General features: G+C 55.0%; 2 protein-coding genes across 3 annotated transcripts; both read right to left on the bottom strand.

The window, feature by feature from the left end:
- On the bottom strand, positions 1 to 2796 carry LOC102458948 (perforin-1-like). Its single transcript, XM_075926090.2, has 2 exons — positions 2243 to 2796; positions 1 to 1956 (listed from the first exon to the last, which is right to left on the bottom strand). Exons 1-2 carry the CDS (start codon positions 2773 to 2775, stop codon positions 837 to 839), a joined length of 1653 nt encoding a protein of 550 aa, XP_075782205.2. The 5' UTR covers positions 2776 to 2796; the 3' UTR covers positions 1 to 836.
- Positions 2797 to 12871: 10075 nt separating this feature from the next.
- LOC112547639 (perforin-1-like) lies at positions 12872 to 22013 on the bottom strand. Of its 2 annotated transcripts, XM_075928687.2 has the most exons (3): positions 21695 to 22013; positions 17232 to 17818; positions 12874 to 16832 (listed from the first exon to the last, which is right to left on the bottom strand). In XM_075928687.2, the coding sequence occupies exons 2-3, from the start codon at positions 17771 to 17773 to the stop codon at positions 15710 to 15712; spliced, it is 1665 nt and encodes a 554-aa protein (XP_075784802.2). In that variant the 5' UTR covers positions 17774 to 17818; positions 21695 to 22013; the 3' UTR covers positions 12874 to 15709. The 2 variants fall into 2 exon arrangements, with proteins under 2 accessions (XP_089635174.1, XP_075784802.2); XM_089779048.1 differs by lacking the exon at positions 21695 to 22013 and having other exon boundaries at positions 12872 to 16832; positions 17232 to 17814.
- Between the last annotated feature and the right edge of the window lie 1468 nt (positions 22014 to 23481).

The raw sequence follows: 23481 nt of genomic DNA, 5'->3' as shown, positions 1-23481 counted from the left end.
AGATGTTTATTGAAGCAGGGAGATACATTCCCAAAGATTGGAGACCTGGTTTCCTCCTAGAAGCAAATAATTTTGCAGTGGAGATGCAAAGCTGCAGGGCAGTTTTCCAGACTGGAGATATTTAATTTGCAGTCAGTAGGGTTCAGAGTTAATAGCCTATTTCACAAGTTAACTGCACCATGGAGCTGTGACTATAGACTCTTAGCAGATGCAGAAGTGGGTGAGCCAGGAAGATGCTTTCATTGCCCTTTCAAAAAAGATACCAATGCAGCGCCACCTTCCTGAGCCTGCTCACAGCCTTGTGGCATGTTCTCATGTCTGATAACTCTGAAACCTACCTGTGGCAAGTAATATACCATCATCAATTTTGCCTGTCTCAGCAGGGAACATTTAATTAGATAGTAGATGTGGCCTGCAAATACAGGATGAGCTAACCCACTGTCAAGCTGCAGGATGATTGTGGACAAATTTCCTGATGAACCCTTCCTCGGGGCTCCCAGCCCATCCACTGGGATTTAGAACTCTGCCCATGCATGGCAGTTTCTGCAGAGGGTTGATCACTGATGCCGGAATCGTTAGGGGCTGATTTTTGAACCTTCTGGTCTGTTTTCAACTGGACGCACTAGCTTGATCGTTCCAGTGGGTGGATGGGTCCGTGGAGTGATGGATTAATTGCACTGCCTGCATTCATTGGTTCTTTGGATGTCACTGCCAAGCAGGAGCGACAGCACGAAGCCCAGTAGCATGAGCAGAGCGGAAGCCAGGAAATGCTCGGACAGGGAGCGCAATTGACCGGTGCACAGCCAGCCCCCTCTCCGATCCCCTCTCTTAGGGGCTCACCAGAAGGCCTTTGCCTCCTTCCCCTGGGCTGTGCTCTGCCGCGGGGGCTGGGAGACATAGTCGGAGCAGCTCCGACCCCCGAGGTGAGGCCCACAGAGCAGGCTGTACTGGAACCAGACGCGGCCGTGGTTCATGTAGCAATCCTTCTGGTGGGGCCCCCCGGACTCCAGCGGGATGTCGCAGCTTCCCAGCAGGTCGTCATTCCCCTTGTCCTCGTCCCAGACCTGCACGCGGATCTTGCTGTTGCTGGTGAGGCGGACGGTGCCAAAGTCCAAGTGGACGTTCCAGTAGGGGCTGTTGTTCTCCCTGACGGTGCGGGTGCGCATTTCCCTGCTCTCAAAGAAGACCTTGACATAGGCATCAGTATCACTAAACTGGTCCCCCCAGAGGCCGCTGGCCTTCTTCACAGTCACCGTCAGCTTCCCCAGGCCACGTTCCTGCGAACAGCACATGCCGTTGGTCTCGGCACTCCCAGGGCAGACACAGGAGCAGGGGTCGTGGGCGCTGCGCTGGGTCCCTGGGGGACAGCTCTTGGTGCAATTCCTCCACAGGGCCCTCTCAAGGATGTACTCACTCACCGCTCGCTTCAGCGCCTCCTGCTTGGAGTCATCCTGCTCCACCAGGCTGTGGATGGGTTTCAGGGAATAGGACACCAGGCCGGGGCTGGATTTGAGACTCTCTATCCAAGCTGAGAAGTCCTTGGTGCCTTTCCCAGAGAAGAGGACATCGGTTGTGCTGTGTCCTCCCTCCACCTCCACGTGACGCTCCTGATACATCTCATGGAAGCTCCCCCGAACCGTCCCCTTCTTCTTCTCCTCCTCGCACTTGCTGTACCCACCATGGACTGAGCCGGGTCCAATACTCACAGCTGCCTCTGCGCTCAAACAGTCCTTGATTTCCTCAGTCGTCAGGCCACTCAGCGCCGCTTCACAGACCCGCACGGCTGTCACGTCCCGCGCCCGGCCCCCCAGCTGCACCTGGGACACGTAGTGGGTGCCGTAGTTGCTGATGAGTTGCTGGTACTCCACCTTGGAGTTGCTGTCGTACTGCTCCGGGAGGTTCTCCAGCGCCTCAGTGAAATGGCTGGTGAGCGGGGGCGTCTCGCTGACCCGGAACCTGCCCAGGGACACAAGGTGCGGAGGGAGCTCAGCCTGGCCGGTCAGCTGAGATTGTTATCGGCGTGTCCTACGGCCCCGGCCAACCCAGAAGCAAAGATCTAAGTAGGTGGCTTACAGGGGAAAGGCCTGGTGTCCTATTCCCTGCTTTTCAGAGAGAGACAGTCCCCCTGCCCTGGAGCCGGACTAGATCCAGCACGGCCTGGAGGAGGAAAGTCTCTGGCACTATGCGCTGTTGCTGTGACCCCTGTTACAGCTGAGCCCTCCCGTCCCAGCCCAGCACTCACCGGTAGTAGCTGCAGGAGACCTCGTGGCTCAGGAAGCTGTACTTGTCCATCCGCGAATGCTCCACCACGAAATCGGCCAGTTTGGAGTGTGATCCGGCCAGCTCCACCTGGACGTTCACTTTGGGCTTCACAGGCACGTCCAGCCCCACCTTCCAGTCGTTCTGCACCGCGGACGCCGCTGACTCCATCATGCCCATCCCCGACTGCTGCACCGAGCTGCTGAGTTTCCTGCGACACGAGACACGGACCCGCCAGTCCACCGCTGCCAGTGGCAGCCTCTGCAACTGCCCGCCCTGCAGCTGGTTCTTGCACAGGGTGCAAGAGCCATCTGGGTGTTGCCAGGTGCTGCTGTCCACCAGGTAGGCTCCCTTCCTTTCCATCATGGTCACATCAATGCCCTCACCAACGAGGCTGTGACCAGGCACAAAGGCCGTGTGCTTCTTGCATTCATTGGCCGTGTATGTTTGACAATGGGAGGAAGCCCCAGGGAAGATGGAGAGGAGGAGGAGGAGAAAGATACCAAATCTGGGCATGGCTGAGGTGACGGGCTCCCCCTTCACCAACTTCAAAACCTAGAGGGAGAGACACAGAGAGGTGCAGAATTAGTGGCAATCCAGTGGCAGGCAGTTCCACAGGTTTACTCTGTTGTAGACACAGAGACACCTTCCTATCAATCATGACATCAGCCACGTTCTATAGGACACCTATGAAATTTCTGGCCTCTAGGAACCCTCCCGGCATTATGCAAATGATGGATGCCTCATTTGCATGTTTGACTACAGACTACCTCATATGCAGCATTGTCTTCCCCTCTGTTTTCCAGATGTTGTAATACCAGCACTAACCATAAGGGGGTGGTACAGTTTTACATGGCCACTTGACAGCCTGCAATAGAAGGGGTGATTGCAATTCCCCACTGAGCCACTAGAGGGCGGTGCTCTGTGACTAGAGCCCAGGACCTGTAATTGGTCGGTGGCTTGCAAGAGATTGGCCCCCTGGCTGGTGAGGGGGAGTTAGGACCATGAGGGTCTGTAGAAACCTTTGGGGGCCCCTAGTGGCCATGTTTAACCACTGCAGGAGGGTCATTTTGGGAGGTTTCTCATGGTCAGCATCAGCCCTAGCACCTGAAGCTGCCACCTTTAAATGGGGCTGCTGAGGAAACATGGCAGGAAGCTGCCTTGAACAGACTCTGGGCCCATCTAGTCCCATATCCCGCCCCTTCCCTTGAGCCCTTGATCAGATCCATTGACCCATTTGCCCGTACATCCTATCCCCTTCCCTCTGCTACAGATGCTGTCACCTCTTTCCCCCTTCTTTGTGTCTGTGGCTCTGCGCCTCATAATTTGCATAAGAATGTGTTTTGAATATGCATATGCATAACTCCAATATGCAAAGTGGGGCACACAACCGATCTTTGGAGATCTTGTCATCCCCTGATGGTGTAGTTGGTAGTTGTCTGTACACATCATTCTTGGATGAGATGATAGACTTCTGAATTGTAAGCCCATTTATATCTCTACATATGCTATGAAGGGAATTAGCAGTACGCAAGGAACTTAATGGACTAATGCTCGAGACAATGATCTGTGAATAGTCTTGTTTTTCCTATAAGCCTGGATTGTGGTTGGTCCTACCAAGACAGGTGACCATGTCACCTGGTGCTGGAATCCATCTTGACTGTTGTACTTTTCAGTGGGGGGAGAAAGGGGTGTTGGAACTGAAAGTTTTATTCTTTTTATATTTCTTATTTTAGGTTTAGTAATGTAGTAATGTAAGGTAATATATAATCATATTTAATATTGTAGTAAGTCAAATCCTTTAGTTAAGTATATATGTCCTATATTTCCTTCTTCTAAAGTTTAGTAAGTAAAGAGACAGGATCTCCTATTGTGTCTATGGGTAAGTCTACATTTGCTCCCTAGTTCAGACTAGGGATGCAAATGTAGGCGACCGAAGTAGTTAATTAAGTGGGGATTTAAATATCCTGCACTTCATTAACATGATCTCGCCGGTGCGCTGGCTCGAATCACAGCTTATTCGAACCAGGAAATGCGTGCTGGGACACGGTAGTTCGGACCAAAACCCTTGTTCCGAACTAATGTTACTCCTCATTTTTTGAGGACTTTGGTCCGAACTACTGCGTCCTGGTGCGCACTTGCTGGTTCAAATCAGCTGTGATGCGAACTAGCACACCAGCGAGATCATGTTAATGAAGCGCGAGATATTGAAATCCCCAATTCATTAACTACTTTGGTCGCCTACATTTGCATCCTTAGTCCGAACTAGGGAGCGAATGTAGACATACCCTATGTTAATTAGATTAGAAATATCGAAGGCCTGGTCCTCCGATGTGAACTGTTTTGATTTTGATTTTGCTTAATATAAAACAGTATTGTTTACTTTTGAAGGAGTTTGTGTGAGAGATTGTATGAGTGAGATACGGTGTGAAGGTCATCGTTAGAGCCAGATGGTCAAGAGAGAAGGGGGAGAATGTGGGGTGAAGACAAACTGTAAAAGACAGACTGCAAAGACATATCGACATCAGAGAAACTGTCAGTGCGTACCCACAGTCAAGAATGGATCAGATTGGCAGAATTGACAGCTCTAAAGGTGAAGGGCAGGCACACCTAAAAACAACTGATTAACAATCCAGGACAGGTTGAGCCTTCAGGAGATGTCTGGGAACGATTGACATCAACAATTTAACACGCCGGTCACAGACTGACACAGCGGAATACATGGATTTCAACAGAGAAAAGGATTATAAAAGTAGGGTGCTTTGCCATGGAACTTTGGGTTCATCTTGCCAACACCAACTCCAGAGGAGCATCGGAGCGATTGACCGACAAAGGCCTTGCTCCCCCCGTGTTCAATCTAGCTGGCCACTAGCTTGATACAGACTCTGGACTGGTAACTATGACATCGTCTGGCAGGACTTTGTGGCTACGTCTACACTGGCATGAATTTCCGAAAATGCTTTTAACGGAAAAGTTTTCCGTTAAAAGCATTTTCGGAAAAGTGCGTCTAGATTGGCAGGATGCTTTTCCGCAAAAGCACTTTTTCCGGAAAAGCTGCTGATTTTCCGGAAAAACTTGCCAGTCTAGACACAGCCCTGGTGTGTGTTGTTTGGGTGTATGAGTGATTGAAAAGCATATGCAACTGTTGCATTCTCGATAAATGTGGCGTCCTGCCGTTTCCCCTTTGAAAGATCTCGTGTGCTTTGTTTAAGCAGAGAACAGTGGGGAGAATTGAACAAACGCTACCCACCTTGGGGAAATTCTGTACAAAGAACTAGAAGATTTTCCCGGCGATGCTCAAGTCCTAAACTCATTTTTTGTTTTTCTTCAGTTCTATCATTGCTCTGGGGTGGGCCTGGGGGGTTAGTACACAGGCTGCCCTGGGGAAAGAGGACAGGCCCAGCCCTCTCACACTGCAGCAGCGTGGGGCCAGGTGAGAAGTGCCTCTCCGTGGCTGCTGCAGCTCCAGCGCGCAGGTCCAGGTTGTCTGCCCTCTGCACCTCCCAGCCAGTGAGGGATGCAGCAAACTGCGCATTCCCCTCGCTCCCCGAGGAAGGGGAACAGCCGGCAACGTTTCTGTATGATCGGGGGGAGCTGTGATCACTAGGCAGGTGATTGTCCCTAGAGGGGGAATTTCAGCCTCTCCTCCAGCACAACGAACCCCTGACCTTGTTTTAAGTTATGACAAGAGGAAGCTGCAGGCCAAATTTGGTGTTCCTAGCTCTCACTGCCTAGGGCGAGTTCTTGAACCGACAGAGGCTATATCTAGTCTACTTTTTTTTTTCTGAAAGAGGATATGCAAATTCCGCGGGAATGATGCAGATTCCACAGGAATTTGCATATCTTCTTCCGGTCTCACTTTCGAAAGAGGACCTTTCGAAAGTGAAAGTGCGCTGGACGTGGGGGTTTTTGGGGGAAAAAAACAAACCCTTTTTCAAAAAAAAAATCCACTCTTCCTTAAAACATGAGGTTTATGTGGTTTTTTCTAAAAAGGGTTTTCTTTCCCGAAAAAACTGCGTCCAGACTACTTCCACTTTCGAAAGATCCTCTTTGAAAGTGAGACCGGAAGAAGATATGTAAATTCCCGTGAAATTCGAGCACCTCCACCCCACATAGTGTAGACATACCCAGGGAGACCATACACAAGCACTTTCAGAGTACGTCTAGACTACATGACTCTGTCGATGGAGCCATGTAGATTTGTTTGTTCGGCAAAGGGAAACGAAGCCGCGATTTAAATAATCGCGGTTTCATTTACATTTAAATGGCTGCCCCGCTCTGCCGATCAGCTGTTTGTTGGCAGATCGGGGCAATCTGGACACTCCCCTGTCGACATGAAAGCCTTTATCGACCTCCCCGGTAAACCTCATCCTACGAGGCATAACGGGGAGGTCGATAAAGGGCTTTCAGGTCGGCGCGGGAGCATCCAGACTAGCGCGCTGAGCCGACAAACAGCTGATCAGTTGTTTGTCGGCTCAGCGCGGCAGCCATTTAAATTTAAATGAAGCCGCGATTATTTAAATCGCCGCTTCATTTCCCTTTGCCGATCAGCCTAATCTACATGGCTCCATCGATGGAGCCATGTAGTTTAGACACACCCTCAGATATAGAGTAGATGGGCAGCAAACATGGATGGTCTTCAGCGGCCTTCCCAGACTTTTCCCTCCCCCTCCCGAGAGGATACGTGCAAACCTCTGGGAACAAAGGAATTCTGCTGACCCTGGGTCAGGAGAAATATCAGCTCTGGCCTGAGAAGGACTCGGCATTAACGAGAGCTCGTGAGAGCCGTCGGGAGTGGTGGCAATTTCTCTTTGTGTGGGAGCCTTAGCGGGTGCGGGTTATTTTAGCTGAGTTCAGTAACTCACCGTGACCTGTGTGTGGTGGGTGCTGGACTCAGCGGAATGACGAGACCATCGGGGGACAGTGTCAAGGAGATCTCTGTGACTCAACCCGTCCCAGCCTCCCTGCCCTTCGTAACCACGGGGGCTGCTGATTGAAATGTAGATTGGAACTGGGTTCCACCGAGGTGGGAACCTGCATCATCGCAATGGTGGCCCTGGGGCAGGAAGGGGGTAACAGCTCGGCATCCTGCGATGGCGGCCGGCAGGGACTAGAGGGGGCAGGAAATGTGTCAATATCCCCAGCAGCAGCCGGCAGGAAAAGCACACCTGAATATTGACTGCTTGGCTTTGCCAGCACCCCTTGATCCCAACCCGCAGCCACCTGCTGACCCAGCTGGGGGGCTCCCCCCTCCCCGTTTCCCACTCTGCCGGTGACCCTTGCTCCCAACCCACAGCCCCTGCTGGCCCAGCTGGGGGGCTCCCTCCTCCCCCTTTCCTACTCTGCCGGTGACCCTTGCTCCCAACCCACAACCCCTGGCTGGCCCAGCTCTAGGGCTGCCTCCTCCCTCTTCCCCAATCTGCCCTTGCACCTCAATCTTCACTGCTTTGTTGCCAATAGAAAGGCAAACAGGCTGAAATTGCAGGCTGTCCCGCTAGGAGAGACACCAGCGATGTGCATTAATTATCAGCCACACGGTGGCAACGTGGTCTAGTGGATCGCACTGAGAGTCAGGACCCGGGGGCTTCATTGCCCCCCTGGGAGGGACCCAGGGTCTAGAGCAGGGGGCACTGGGGAGCAGGCAAGGGAGTGGGGCTGAGGGATTTGGAGGAGGAGGCCTGGGAGCCAGGACTCCTGGGTTCTGTGTTCAGCTCTGGGCTGGGCGCGGGGTCCAAGCAGCCCCACCCATCACTCACCTGTCTCAGGAGCCGAGCCGAGGTATTTTTCGGCCCTGGGTGCTGTTCGTAGCCCGGGCAGGGCTCTGCTGTATCTCTGCTGTGAGAGATGCACTTTGAAGGTGGAGCGAGTCTCTGGGGTTCTCACTGTGTCTCTCGTCATCATGCTCCCCACAGCGATTAGCCCCGGTTCACGTCCCCGGCCACAGTCTTCTGGGAAGGAAGCTGTGGCCAGTGACTGTTCCACCGCCAGCGTGGGGCAAATGCGCTTGCTCTGGGTCTTGACGCAGGGCCTGAGAGGCTGCAGGGAACCCTCAGTGAAACAAACCCTGCGCCGAGTGTCATGGATGAGGGTTTCTGGGTGCACCACTGAGACAAAGCAGGTAGAATTGCTCAGAAACAGGGCTACTTACAGCCCAGGACCGGGGGCTTCCACTCTAAGGTGTCAAACCAGCCTCACACAGTGCGCTTTTGTTCCCCACACTGGCTAAGAAGTCACACCAGCAACGCCCTGTGTATTCCGTACCACAACCAGCACGGCTCCTCACACGGGGAGAGGTTATGAAAACCAGGCTCACCAGATCCAAACTTTCCCAGGTCAATTTATTCCTCAGCTCTTACCCACAACAGCATGCTGGGCCCATTCTTTAGCATCTAACGGCTAAAGGTTTATTAGAAAGAAAGAAAGAAAGAAAGAAAGAAAGAAAGAAAGAAAGAAAGAAAGAAAGAAAGAAAGAAAGAAAGAAAGAAAGGAAAAGGAAAAGGAAAAGGAAAAGGAAAAGGAAAAGAAGAAAGAAAAAGAAAAAGAAAAAGAAAAAGAAAAAGAAAGGAAGAAAGGAAGAAAGAAAAAGAAAAAGAAAAAAAGAAAGAAAGAAAAGGAAAGGAAAGGAAGAAAGAAAAAGAAAGAAAAAGAAAAAGAAAAAGAAAAAAGAAAGTAAAGGAAAGGAAGAAAGAAAAAGGAAAAGGAAAAGGAAAAGGAAAAGGAAAAGAAAGAAAGAAGGTTGAGAGTACAATTGTTGCACATACCCACACAACGTTCTTGTGGAAGAGATGGTCTAATCGCTGTCGCAGACGCCTCAGGAATACATGTTCTGTTGGGATGAGCTATCAGTCTTCCCGCGTTCAGTTCCTAGCAGAGCTGCTCCTGAACTGATGAGCCAGAGGGAAGACCAAATGGGGGAATCTCCAGTGGCCGTTTTACGTCCGTGCCCGGGTGGAGGGATTCCCGTGGCTCTCGCTGGTAACGGTACCTCCCAGAATGGCGTTTGTCACATGAGCAAGTCACCTGTCCACGCAGGACTCCGTCCTTTCTGAGGGAGCAGCCATGGCTTACAATGGGGGTGGGGAACTTTTTTCCCACCGGGGCCACGGACCCACAGAAAAATCACCTGGGGGCATGGAGACGTGAGGCACAAAACCAAACATACAAACCCTCGAAAACTCCCCCTTATTGACGTGGCCCCTGACTGAGAAGCAGAAAAAAGACATTCCCCTCCCCCCCTTGCACACCCGCCCAGAGCTTGGGGGAGCCCACAGCAGCCCAGGCTCTGGGGTGAGGCCAACGCTGTGGGATTTAGAGTGTGGGAGGGAGTTGCCACGGAGCAGGCTTGTGGGGTGGGGTTCAGTTGGAGGGAGGATGCAGGAACGGCGTCTGTGGTGGGCTCTGGGCAGGAGGCAGGGCGCAGGACCTCAGGGGGCGCAGGGCCGAAGTGGGAAGGTGAAGCAGGAGCAGGGTTGGGGTCAGAGGTTGGGGAGGGTGGCTGGGTGCAGGAGCAGGGTGGGGGTGGGAGGGAGGGTGCAGGAGCAGGGTGGGGGTGGGAGGGAGGGTGCAGGAGCAGAGTAGCGGTGCAGGTTCTGGGTGGGAGGGGGTGCAGGGTCTGTGCCGTGCAGGGGGGCTCTTATCTATGCCGCTCCCCAGGGACATACATGGCCAATGAGAGAGGCAGGGGAAAGCCCCCAGACCAGTGCTTTCCAGCACTGCCCCAACCAGAGGGAGGGGGCGTGGGCGTGGCAATGGATGAAGCCCTCCCCCGCCCCAGTTTGCCTGTCTCTCACCCATGAGACTCGGGTGTGCAAGGCTGGAACGCCAGTGCCGACTCCCTGGTGGTGGTGGGGACCCCGAACCTCAAGGGCTGGATCTAGGCAAGCGGCTCCTGCACCCCCAGTCTGAACGTTCCCAGCAAGGTTCCCCCGATGTGGACTGGCACCACTTAACGCCCAGGGTCAGTCAAGGGCTGCCATTTGCTTGAGTAAAATACAGGACTGTGTAGCACTTTAAAGACTAACAAGATGGTTTATGAGGTGATGAGCTTTCGTGGGCCAGACCCACTTCCTCAGATCAAATAGTGGAAGAAAATTGTCACAACCATATATACCAAAGGATACAATTAAAAAAATGAACACATATGAAAAGGACAAATCAAATTTCAGAACAGAAGAGGGATGGAGGAGAGGATGGAGGGGAGGTAAATGTCTGTGAGTTAATTATATTAGAGGTGATAATTGGGGAAGCTATCTTTGTAATGGGTAAGGTAATTAGCGTCTTTATTCAAATTTGAGTGTAAAGTGTCGAATTTAAGCATGAATGACAGTTCAGAGGATTCTCTTTGAAGTGAAGTCTTAAAAGGCCTTTGAAGCAGGATGCAGGTAATCAAGTCGTTGAGACAATGTCCTTTCTGGTTGAAATGGCAAAAAACTGTTTTTTCTTTGTGATCCTGACTGATATCTGTTTTGTGGGCATTGATCCTTTGGCCCAGTTCTGGCCAGTGGGCTGCGGAGAGGAGACCTCAGTTCCCTGCCCAGCTGGTTCCAGCCAGGAGAACCATGGGTGGAGGAGGGGAAGTGGAGAAGAGGGGCCCAGGTGACCCTCAATACTTGTATAGGAGACAGGGAGGGGCTGCTGGAGGGGATATTGGAGGCTCTGCTGGAAGAAGGGGTCTCTGAACAGGGAGTGAGCAGGCAGAGCCCCGGGCTGCAGGGCAGACTCAGACGTGCTGGGCTGGGGGCTGTGGGGGGGATTACAGGCCTGAGGGATCCTTTGCTGCGTTCAAAGCTCAGTGAATGCCCCGAGTGGTGCTAGCGGCGAGTCGCTCTGGGCTGGAGAACAGGGCTGCACCATTTCGTCTGGGGGTGGCAGCCCGGGGGGGGGGGTCAGAAGGAGGGGATCCCCTGAGGGCAGAGACAGGCTGAAGGCTCTGAGAGGCACCAGGCAAGCAGGTGGAGGGACAGACCCCCAGGAGAGAGGGGGCTCCCTGAGAAGGGGCGTCACACTGGAGGGAGCTTCTGAAGAACGGGCAGCCGCACCGGAGGGGGTTCCCTGGGTAGGGGCCGTCACACGATGAGGGGCTCGACCGGGGACCACAGGGGTCCAACCTGGACGGGACCTGTGAGCCCTGAGGAGCCTCACCCTAGACCAGGGCCCCCTGGTGGCCATGCAGGGGGATGGATTTTGTTACGTTGAACCACAGCTGGAGGGTCAGTTTCTGGGGTTTGTGATGGGGAGCGTCCGGTAGCCTGCTCCTCCCTTTTGCCCTGGATCTGTCCCATGCGCCCAGCTAACCCAGGATCCTGCCCCCTCCCTACCACTCTAGAGTAGCCCCCGGGCTCCCCCAGCCTGGTATCCTGTCCCCTTCCTGCCACCCCAGAAGCTCCGACCTGCTCCCCCCTCACTCTGCTCCCTCCCTTCACTAACCACACGCGCTGCTGAGTCAAATTGGACTGAGCTCCACGGAGGCTGGGGGCAGGAAGGGGGTAACCGGTCTGCACACGTGATGGCAGGCGGCTCAGACTGGGGGGACAGGAAATGTGTCACTGTCCCCACCATGAGCAGGAAGGAGAAGCACGTTTGAGCGTTGGCTGCTGGGCTGTGTCCCTCGCGCCCCAGCTGCTGCACCTGTGCGCTGCCCCCAGAGCAGCAGGCAGGCTGAGATTGCGGGCAGCCCCGCTAGGGACGACACCTGTGAGGTGCATTATCAGCAGTGCAAAGGCAGCGTGTGGCAGTGGATGGGAGCTGAGAGCTGGCGTTGCTGGGGGCTCTTGTTGCACTGGCAGAGCAGTGGGGGCCAGTGGGCTGGAGTAGGGGAACGAGGGGACCAGGATCTGGGCTGAGGTCTGCACCTAGTGGTGCAGCACTAGAGTGACAAGGCCCCCAGTATCAACGGGGCACTGCGAGGTCTGAGCAGCACCCGGCGCAATGGGGACCTGATCTCAGCCGGGGTCTGAGCAGCACCCGGCGTGATGGGGACCTGATCTCAGCCGGGGTCTGAGCAGCGCCCGGCGCGATGGGTCCTGATCTCGGCCGGGGTCTGAGCAGCGCCCGGCGCGATGGGTCCTGATCTCGGCCGGGGTCTGAGCAGCACCCGGCGTGATGGGGACCTGATCTCGGCCGTGGTCTGAGCAGTGCCCGGCGCGATGGGGACCTGATCTCAGCCATGGTCTGAGCAGTGCCCAGCGTGATGGGGCCCTGATCTCGGCTGGTCTGAGCAGTGCCCGGCGCGATGGGGACCTGATCTCGGCTGGTCTGAGCAGTGCCCGGCGCGTTGGGCCCTGATCTCGGCTGGTCTGAGCAGCCATGTGAAATGTCCGGTATTTTCTTTTTTCCTGGCTTGGGTGCTTGTTCGTCGGGAGTACCGGCACCTTTTTTTTTTTTTTTTTTTTTACAGAGGTCCTGAGAATTAAAGGGGCCATGACTGCTTTTTGGCCCCAGTCAGTTCCTTTTTGCTCACCAAGCTTTTTTTTTCGGGGGGGGGGGGGAGGAGCATGAGGATTTCTCAAAAATCGAAAGGGTGGGTGTGATGCCGAAAAAGCTTGGGAACCACTGACCTAGACCATGAAGAGCACATTAGCAGATGCTGGCAGGACCACCTGCATCCCTGGCTCAAGAAAAGCACCAACGCTCTCAGTCTAAGGAGGAGACAGGAATGGCTTCGTTTCCAGAGTACGTATCTGGCCTGGGAGAAGGCCCCCGGACATCTCCCTCGCCTGAAGCTGATTGGTTCGGTCAGGATCCAGTTGAACTAGAAGGACACACTGTGGAGGTGCACAGCGCCTTTGGAAAATGCACAAACCAGGATCTGAAACTGAACACCTACGAGAGTACCCTGGAGTCCACCCTGTCAAATGCCTTTTTCTGGCCCAGGGACAGCAGAGCAAACTGACCATTCCTTAACCCAAGTTTCAAGAGGTCCTGGACAAAATACAAGCTGTTGCAGATGGAGCAGCCCAGGGTGATATCAATCTGGATGGGGTGGACCACGTCTGCCAGCCGGGACCTCCTTCACGGAAAAGATGGACTTTGCCATGAATTTGTCACCGGTGCTAAGGAATGAAACTGGATGTCAATATTGAAATTCATTGAGGTCCCCCCTTTTGTGGTAGCAAGATGGACACATCTCACCCACATGGCAGTGCAATCATCCATCCCCCATCTCTAGCCTCCCAGACAGCCAGTCCCCCTGCCCGAGGGCCAAATCAGAGCTGAGCCCCACTTCAAAGAAAAATTCCTCGTGTCCCCTCCTGGATCCTTTGGCAACAGCAATATCTTGCATTTCTCAGCTGTGGGATATTAATGCCCCTAATAACACTGCCCATCTTCCTGTATCTCTTACCCAGCCACCCGCCTCACTCTGTCCCCAATAGAAGTCACACTGACCAGCATTAGCCACCTTACACTGGATTCCCCGTTGCAGCAAATTTATTTCTCTCGCTAGCATCCCTGTCTTGCCATGCCTCACTCCCCTCCAACTCAGAGCTCCCCTACTATTCTCAAGTGGGCACTGTAGCCGCTCATTTCTACTCTTCATTGAGGTCCATCCAACTCCGGCCAGAAGAAAGACAAGGCTTCGTCCTTAGAAATATGCTTTCACAAATATTTATTAAAGCAGGGAGATATATTTCCAAAGCTCAGAAAGCTGGAATCCTCCCAGAAGGAAATTGTTTTGCAGTCGAGCTGCAAAGCTGCATAGCATTTTTCCAGGCTGGAGTTATTTCACTTGCCAACACTGGGGTTCAGAGTGAACAACCCCCCTTCCTCAGTGAGGGGCATCACAGAGCTATTGATCTAGGCTCTCAGTGGATGCAGGTGAGGATGAATGAGGAAAAGGCTTTAATCACCAAATTAGGGGGAATTTGCCCTTGCCAGTGTGGACCCCAATGCAATGCCATCTCCCTGAGCCTGCTGACAGTCTGAACCAATACCCTCTGGAATGTTCTCCTGTGTGTTCACTCTGAATCCTATTGATGGCTAGTCATATGTCATCCTCCTTGTTTACCATGGGTGCAGAGAGCATCCAGCTGGAGGTTTGGTGAGGCCTGTGCACTCATGATGCCATAACGAACCCCAAAGTAGCTGGTTAAATGTGGAAAACAAGAGATTCAACAGTTGCACACCAGCTCCCTAAGGAATCCTCCTTCCAGGAACTCAGCCCATTTGCTAGGTGTTTAGAACCACGCCCATCCCTGGAGCAGCCTCAGATTTTTACAGGGGGTTAATTAGTAGAGCCTATGACAGAACTGAGCTTTGTTCCTTTTCCTTTCCTGGAGAGGCCATCGCTTTCAAGGAGACACACCAGATAGATGAGTTCATTGGGCAGATGGATACTTGGGATGCCGGATTGGTTGTGCAGCCTGTACATATTGGTTGATGGGTTGGTTGTAGGTAGTTAGGACATTCATTGGTTGGCTGTTTCAATTGGTTGGTTGGTTGGTGGGTTTGTTGGCTGGATGTACCTAAGATCTTAGTTGTGTGACTGGTTAGTGACACTGGGTGCACTACATCAGTGATTATCAACCCATAGCCCTCTCGCGGCCCACTCACCACAATCTCAAGTGACATCTTGGTGGCCACACAGTCAGTATAGATATAGTGTGGATGTGGATCACATAATAGACAGAGAGCTCCATATACAGCCAACGATGCTAAACAGGTTGAGAATAGATGCATGGGATACACAGACTGGTTAGTCTGGTTAGTTGGCTGGACAGATGCCTTGGAGACATTGGTAGGCAGGTAGGCTGGATAGGCTAAATAAACCTCATGGTTGGCTGGTTACATTGGAGCCACTCAACATTTTGGTTGATTGCCTGGCTAGATATTTTGTATGCACCAAACACATTCATTGGTTGGCTGGCTAGCTGGCCTTTTAAATGGGATGCTGTAGATACCTTCGTTTCAGGTTTGGTTGCACTGGATAGATTCATTGGTTGGTTTGTTGTATGCATTGGATGCACTAGATACAGGCACTGGTTGGTGGATATGATGGACGCACCAAATTCGTTCTTTGATCGGTAGCTTGGACGGGAAGATTGGAAGCACTAAATTCAGTTGGTGGTTTCTTGGTTGCATACCTTGGGTAAACTAAATGCACCCATTGTGTGATTGACAGGCTGTAGATTAGAGGAGGGTGAGGATAGGTTGAATTCTGGAGGCAAATACTTGGGCTTATTGGTTAGATGAACACAGTAGATCACTGGACGCAGTAGTTGGATGGATGCGGAATGGGCGGATTGCGATGGGCTGTTTCCCCAGAGGGAGCTGTGAGGATGAGGGGCTCACGGGAGCAGACAGTCTCTTACAGGCACAGGACACGCCGAATCCCAAGCAGGAGCGACAGCATGAAGAGCAGGATCAGCAGAGCGGGAGCCAGGAAATGGTCGGACAAGATGCGCAATTGACCAGTGCACACCCAGCCCCCTCTCCGATCCCCTAGCTAAGGGGCTCACCAAAAGGCCTTTGCCTCCTTCCCCTGGGCTGTGCTCTGCCGGGGGGGCTGGGAGACATAGTCAGAGCAGCTCCGACCCCCAAGGTGGGGCCCACAGCGCAGGCTGTACTGGAACCAGACGCGGCCGTGGTTCATGTAGCAATCCTTCTGGTGGGGCCCCCCAGACTCCAGCGGGATGTCGCAGTTTCCCAGCTTGTCATCATCGTACTTGTTGTCCTCGTCCCAGACCTCGACGCGGATCTTGCTGGCGCTGTTGAGGCGGACGGTGCCGAAGTCCAAGTGGACGTTCCAGGTGGGATTGTTGTTGTTCCAGATGGTGTTGGTCCGGACCTCCTTGCCCTCAAAGAAGACCTTGACAAAAGCATCCGTAGCAGAACTGTAGTCCCCCCAGAGGCCACTGGCTTTCTGCACAGTCACGATCAGCTTCCCTAGGCCACGTTCCCGTGAGCAGCACATGGTGTTGGTCACCACATCCCCAGGGCAGACACAGGAGCAGGGGTCGTGGGCGCTGCGCTCGGTCCCTGGGGGACAGCTCTGGGTGCAATTCCTCCATAGGGCCCTTTTAGTGATGTACTCACTCACCGCCCGACTCAGCTCTTCCCGCTTGGGGTCGTCCTGCTCCACCAGGCTGTGGATGGGCTGCAGGGAATAGGACACCAGGCCTGGGCTGGCTTTGAGGCTCTCCTCCCATGCTGAGAAGACTTTGGCGTCCTTCCCGGAGAAGAGGACGTCGGTTGTGCTGTGTCCTCCCTCCACCGCCACGTGGCGCTCCTGATACGTCTCGTGGAAGCTCTCCTGAACGGTCCCCTTCTTCTTCGCCTCCTCGCATCTGCTGTACCCACCCTTGGTCGAGCCCTTTCTGACACTCACAGCCGCCTCGGCGTTCAAACAGTCCTTGATCTCGTCGTCTGTCAAGCCGCTCAGCGCTGCGTCACAGACCGGTACGGCTGTCACATCCCGCACCCGGCCCCCCAGGTCCCCCTGGGACACGTAGTGGGTGCCGTAGTAGCTGATGAGTTGCTGGTACTCCAGCTTGGAATTGCTGTCGTACTGCTCCGGGAGGTTCTCCAGCGCCCGAGTGAAATGGCTGGTGAGCGGGGGCGTCTTGCTGACCTGGAACCTGCCCAGAGACACAAGGTGTGGAATGAGCTCAGCGTGGCCGGTCCCCTGATATCTTTATCTGTACATCCTACAGCCTCACCCAACCCATGAGCAAAGTCGGAGTAGGTGGCTCCTGCTCGGAGTAGATTCCCTAGCCTGCTGCATCTCACAGCCTTGCTGGGGACATTGCCAGTCCTGACAGACTTCTCCCACTCCCATATTTATCCAATCCTGGAGAGGTGGTGCCGCCTAGAGAGGAAAGACCTCATCTCCCGTTCCCCTCCCGCTGGGCCAGCCCATCGTCCCGTCCTGGCCCTGGATTGAAGCCAGCACTGCCTACAAGGGAACGTCCCAGGCACTGTGCTGTTGCTGTGACCCCCGTTCCAGCTGAGCCCTCCCGACCCTGCCCAGCACTCACTGGTAATAGCCGCAGGAGACCTCGTGGCTCAGGAAGCTGTATTTGTCCATCCGCGCGTGCTCCTCCAGGAATTTCGCCAGTTTGGAGTGCGATCCGGCCAGCGCCATTTGGACGTTACCCTTGGGCTTCGCAGGCACGTCCAGATCTTCTGTCCAGTCGTTCTGCACCGCGGACGCCGCCGACTGCAGCATGCCCATCGCCGACGACTGCACCGAGCTTTGGAGTTTCTTGCGGCACAAGTCATGGGCCCGCCAATCCATCACGGCCAACGGCAGCCTCTGCAACTGCTCACCCAGCAGGGGGTTCCGGCACAGCGTGCATGTTTCATCTGACTGCTGCCAGGCGCTGCTGTCCACCACACTGGCCGCCGTCCTGGCCATCCTGGTTACATCGATGCCCGCACCAACCAGGCCATGCCCGGGCACAAAGCCCGTGTGGTGCTTGCATTCATTGACTGTGCCCGTGTGACAATGGGAGGAAGTCCCAGAGAAGTTGAAGAGGAGAAGGGGGATGAGGACCCCAAATCTGGGCAGGGCTGACATGATGGGTTCCCTCTCCCAGGCGGGGCAGCTGGCCTCCGAATGCTCCTAAAGAGAGAGACACAGAGAGGTCCAGAAATATTGGCAATCCAGTGGCAGACAGTTCCATAGGTTAACTCTGACGTTCCCCTACCACCAACGACAACTGCCATGATCTATAGCATACGTATGAAAACATTGGGCTCTAGGGATCCTGGAGGAATTAATCAAATGACGTGATGCCTCATTTGCATGTTTGACTATGGATTACCCAATCGGAATCCATTCTTTTCCAGGGGTTTTAATACCGTTACTTACTACAACGGGGCAGTAGAGGGTCACATGCCCACGGCAAAGTGCGCAATAAGGGGGCATTGCAATTCCTCCATGCAGAGCTGCAGCAGGGGAAGGTCCCAGACCCGGCTCACGCCAGAACTGAGTCAGGCTGCTGAAAAATGTACTGGTTGGTGAGGGGAGAAATGGCTGTAGTCTGCAGCATTAACCTAGAAGCTTTTCATAGAATACTAGGACTGGAAGGGATCTCGAGAGGTCATCGAGTCCAGTCCCCTGCCCTCATTGTAGAACCAAATACTGTCTAGACCATCCCTGATAGACATTTATCTAACCTGCTCTTAAATCTCTCCAGAGATGGGGATTCCACAACCTCCCTGGGCAATTTATTCCAGTGTTTGACCACCCTGACAGTTAGGAACTTTTTCCTAATGTCCAACCTAAACCTCCCTTGCTGCAGTTTAAGCCCATTGCTTCTTGTTCTATCCTCAGAGGCCAAGATGAACAAGTTTTCTCCCTCCTCCTTATGACACCCTTTTAGATACCTGAAAACGGCTCTCATGTCCCCCCTCAATCGTCTCTTTTCTAAACTAAACAAGCCCAATTCTTTCAGCCTTCCCTCATAGCTCATGTTCTCTAGACCTTTAATTATTCTTGTTGCTTTTCTCTGGACCCTCTCCAATTTCTCCACATCTTTCATGAAATGAGGTGCCCAGAACTGGACACAATACTCCAACTGAGGCCTAACCAGCGCAGAGTAGAGTGGCAGAATGACTTCTCGTGTCTTGCTCACAACACATCTGTTAATGGAGCCCAGAATCACATTTGCTTTTTTTGCAACAGCATCACACTGCTGACTCATATTCAGCTTGTGGTCCACTATAACCCCTAGCTCTCTTTCTGCTGTACTCCTTCCTAGACAGTCACGTCCCATTCTGTATGTGTGAAACTGATTGTTCCTTCCTAAGTGGAGCACTTTGCATTTGTCTTTAATAAACTTCATCCTGTTTACCTCAGACCATTTCTCCAATTTGTCCCGATCATTTTGAATTATGTCCCTATCCTCCAGAGCAGTCGCAACCCCTCCCAGCTTGGTGTCCTCTGCAAACTTAATAAGCGCACTTTCTATACAATATCTAAATCACTGATGAAGATATTGAAGAGAGCCGGTCCCAAAACAGACCCCTGCAGAATCCCACTTGTTCTACCTTTCCAGCAGGATTGTGAACCATTAATAACTACTCTCTGAGTACGGTTATCCAGCCAGTTATCCACCCACCTTATAGTAGCCCCATCTAAGTTGTATTTGCCTAGTTTATTGATAAGACTATCATGCAAGACCGTATCAAATGCTTTAGTAAAGTCTAGGTATCCCATGTTCACCGCTTCTCCCTTATCCACGAGACTTGTTATTCTATCAAAGAAAGCTATCAGACTGGTTTGACATGATTTGTTCTATACAAATCCATGCTGGCTGTTCCCTATCACCTTGCCACTTTCCAAGTGTTTACAGATGGTTTCCTTAATTTCTTGCTCCATTATCTTCCCTGACACAGAAGTTAAACTGACTGGTCTGCAATTTCCTGGGTTGTTCTTATTTCCCTTTTTATAGATGGGCACTAGATTTACCCTTTTCCAGTCCTCTGGAATCTCTCCTGTCTCCCATGATTTTCCAGAGATGATAGCTAGAGGCTCAGATACCTCCTCTATCACCTCCTTGAGTATTCTAGGATGCATTTCATCAGGCCCTGGTGACTTGCAGGCATCTAACTTTTCTAGGTGATTTTTAACTTGTTTTTTAAATTTTATCTTCTAAACCTCCCCCCGTCCCACCAGCATTCACTATGTCAGGCATTCCTTCAGACAGCTCGGTGAAGACCGAAACAAAGAAGTCATTAAGCATCTCTGCCATTTCCAAGTTTCCTGTTACTGTTTCTCCGTCCTCACTGACCAGTGGGCCTACCCTGTCCTTGGTCTTCGTCTTGCTTCTAATGTATTTATAAAAAGTCGTCTTGATTCCCTTTTTTGCTTATCAGTTAACCGGTTGATGGACTGCACTATCACATCCCTCCCTCACAGGAAGCTGGAGTTATCGTTTCAAAATAACGGGTAGAGTGGACGCTGTCGTGATTATGAGGGTTAGCCAGCAGCCTGGGGATTAACTCCACTTGTTATTTCCAAACAACTCCCCAGTGTAGACAGGGCTGTGCCCTTGGACGTCGTTGGCGCAGTGCGGGGCGCGGGAGTTTGCTGTTACAGGAAATCGCACCCAAGTGAAGACTCCCGCAACGGGTGCCCTGGTGACCGGCAGATGCAGCTGGGATGGCCCAAGTGGGCTGTGGAGAGGAGACCTCAGTGCCCTGCCCAGCTGGTTCCAGCCAGGAGAACCATGGATGGAGGAGGGGAAGCGGAGAAGAGGGACCAAGGGGACCCTCAATACTTGTATAGGAGACAGGGAGGGGCTGCTGGAGGGGATATTGGAAGAAGGCAGCTTCTGAACGGGACAGAGAGTGACGTGCTGGGCGGGGGGGAGGCGCGGAGGCCGACAGGCCTGAGGGATCCTTTGCTGCATTCAAAGCTCAGTGAACCCCCCTGTTGGGTGCTGAGGGGAGTCGCTCCGGGCTGGAGAACAGGGGTGCATGAGTCCCTCTGGGCGTGAAGGCCCCGGGGGGTCCGAAGGAGGGGATCCCCTGAGGGCAGAGACAGGCCGAAGGCCCTGAGAGGCACCAGCCGAGGAGCTGGAGGGGCAGCCGCCCAGGAGAGCGTGGACTTCCCAAGAAGGGGCGTGACACTGGCGGGGGCTCCCCGAGATGGGGCTGCCACCCTGTGAGCGGTTCGGACTTGCGAGCCCCGACACGTCTCACCATAGACCGCCGGGGACCCCTGGTGGCCATGCAGGGGGATGGATTTTGTTATGTTGAACCACAACTTGGAGGGTCAATTTCTGGGGTTGGTGGTGGGGAGCGTCCGGTATCCCGCTCCCTCTCTTTTTCCCTGGATCTATCCCATGGGCCCATCCAGCCCAGGATGCTGCCCCCTCCCTAGCACCCTAGAGCAGCCCCATGGGCCCCTCTAGCCTGGCATCCCGTCCCCTTCCTGCCACCCCAGAAGCTCTGCCCTTCTCTCCCACGCGCTGCTCTCTGCCCTCACTAACCACACCTGCTGCTGAGTCAAATGTGGATTTGGACTGTGTTCCACTGAGGTGGGAGCCTGCATCGCGCTGGAGGCTCGGGGCAGGAAGGAGGTAACAGCTCTGTACCCGTGATGGCAGGTGGCTTGGACTGGGGGGGGACAGGAAATGTGTCTCTTTCTCCAGCATAGGCAGGCAAGAAAAGCACGTTTGAGTGTTGGCTGCTTGGCTCTGCCGGTGCCCCTCACTCCCCAGCTGCTGCACCTGTCCGCTGCCCCCAGAACAGGGGGCAGGCTGAGATCGTGGGCAGCCCCGCTAGGGCAGACGCTGGGGCTCTCGTTGCGCTGGCGGAGCAGTGGGGCCAGAGGGCTGGAACAGGGGGACTAGGGATCTGGGCTGAGGTCTGTGCAGCACTAGAGTGACCGGGCCCCCAGTCTCAGCAGGGCACGGGGAGGTCTGAGCAGCACCCGGCGCGATGGGGCCCTGATCTCGGCCGGGGTCCCTGATGTGGGTCCATCACTCACCCGTCTCCGGGGCTGCGCTGTCTCTGGTCCTGCTGGCAGCCAGCGCTGGGCTGTGTCCCTGCCGGGAGAGTGGTACTTGGAAAGAGGGTCAGGGCAGCACCGACGGGCTCACGCGGCTCCTCTCAGCATCTCCCCCTCTCTGCTCTCCCCAGTGCTGAGCTCTGTGACCTTCAAGCCCCAGCTACAGCCGCTTCAGCAGGAAGCTGTAGCCCACAATTGTTCCACCCCTTGTGATGAATCTAACACACCTCCCGTGGGGCTGCCGGGAACGCTCAGAGAGAGAAACCCTCCGCAGGCGCACGGGGCCAGCCCTGCATGCCAGGGGAGAGCGCCCCCTGCTGGGCCCTGCCCCTCTCCCGGCCCCACAGCGCCACCTAGGGGCACTGGGCCAGCCCTGCCTGCCAGGGGAGAGCGCCCCCTGCTGGGCCCTGCCCCTCTCCCGCCCCACAGCGCCACCTAGGGGCACTGGGCCAGCCCTGCCTGCCAGGGGAGAGCGCCCCCTGCTGGGCCCTGCCCCTCTCCCGCCCCACAGCGCCACCTAGGGGCATTGGGCCAGCCCTGCCTGCCAGGGGAGAGCGCCCCCTGCTGGGCCCTGCCCCTCTCCCGCCCCACAGCACCACCTAGGGGCATTGGGCCAGCCCTGCCTGCCAGGGGAGAGCACCCCCTGCTGGGCCCTGCCCCTCTCCCGGCCCCACAGCGCCACCTAGCGGCATTGGGCCAGCCCTGCCTGCCAGGGGAGAGCGCCCCCTGCTGGGCCCTGCCCCTCTCCCGCCCCACAGCGCCACCTAGGGGCATTGGGCCAGCCCTGCCTGCCAGGGGAGGGCGCCCCCTGCTGGGCCCTGCCCCTCTCCCACCCCACAGCACCACCTAGGGGCATTGGGCCAGCCCTGCCTGCCAGGGGAGAGCACCCCCTGCTGGGCCCTGCCCCTCTCCCGCCCCACAGCACCACCTAGGGGCATTGGGCCAGCCCTGCCTGCCAGGGGAGAGCACCCCCTGCTGGGCCCTGCCCCTCTCCCGGCCCCACAGCGCCACCTAGCGGCATTGGGCCAGCCCTGCCTGCCAGGGGAGAGCGCCCCCTGCTGGGCCCTACCGGGCCCTACCCTGCTCCCTGCAACACAGCGCCCCCTAGCGCCACCCTGGGGCACTGGGCCAGCCCTGCCTGCCAGGGGAGAGCACCCCCTGCTGGGCCCTAACCCATTCCCTGCCCCACAGCGCCCCCCTAGCGCTGCCCTGGGGCACTGGGCCAGCCCTGCCTGCCAGGGGAGAGTGCCCCCTGCTGAGCCCTGCCCTGCTCCCTGCCCCACAGCGCCCCCTAGCGCCACCCTGGGGCACTGGGCCAGCCCTGCCTGCCAGGGGAGAGCGCCCCCTGCTGAGCCCTGCCCCGCTCCCTGCAGCACAGCGCCCCCTGCTGGGCCCTGCCCCACAATGCCCCCTAGTATCGCCCTTGGGCACTGGGAGGCGGCCGGGCTGGAGAGGTAAAGCAGCACAGGGGATCCAGTGACCGGGGTCTGTACAGCAGCATGTTGGGGAGGGGCCAGGAGAACTCGGAGCCACGCCCCCTTGGAGGAAGGGCCCAGGAGGAAAGAGCATCACCGGCTCAGACAGCAGGCTGGCGCTCGGCCTAGGGGCACCGAGCTGCACCCCCGCCCAGAGGGAGTGAGAGGGGAGGGGCTGAGATGGACAGCCACACCCTTCAAGGGAAGGGGAGGGGCTCAGACCTCCGGAGACCTCCCCCCTCTAGGAAGAGCCCTAGAAAGTGGCAGGAGCAACAGGGCATGAGAATCAGG

Source organism: Pelodiscus sinensis, chromosome 5 (genome assembly GCF_052426305.1).
Source record: "Pelodiscus sinensis isolate ZL-2025 chromosome 5, ASM5242630v1, whole genome shotgun sequence".
Taxonomy (NCBI): Eukaryota; Metazoa; Chordata; order Testudines; family Trionychidae; genus Pelodiscus; species Pelodiscus sinensis.
The sequence above is the reverse complement of the archived record's forward strand: the minus strand, read 5'-3'. Positions and strand labels throughout refer to the sequence as shown.

Excerpts from the sequence above, each read along its gene's own strand:
- LOC102458948 (XM_075926090.2), bottom strand. The coding sequence starts at position 2,775 with ATGCCCAGATTTGGTATCTTTCTCCTCCTCCTCCTCTCCATCTTCCCT. Across the intron at positions 1,957-2,242 it reads GTCTCCTGCAGCTACTACCG|GTTCCGGGTCAGCGAGACGC; the intron begins GTGAGTGCTGGG and ends GTCCCTGGGCAG.
- LOC112547639 (XM_075928687.2), bottom strand. The coding sequence starts at position 17,773 with ATGTCAGCCCTGCCCAGATTTGGGGTCCTCATCCCCCTTCTCCTCTTC. Across the intron at positions 16,833-17,231 it reads GTCTCCTGCGGCTATTACCA|GTTCCAGGTCAGCAAGACGC; the intron begins GTGAGTGCTGGG and ends GTCTCTGGGCAG.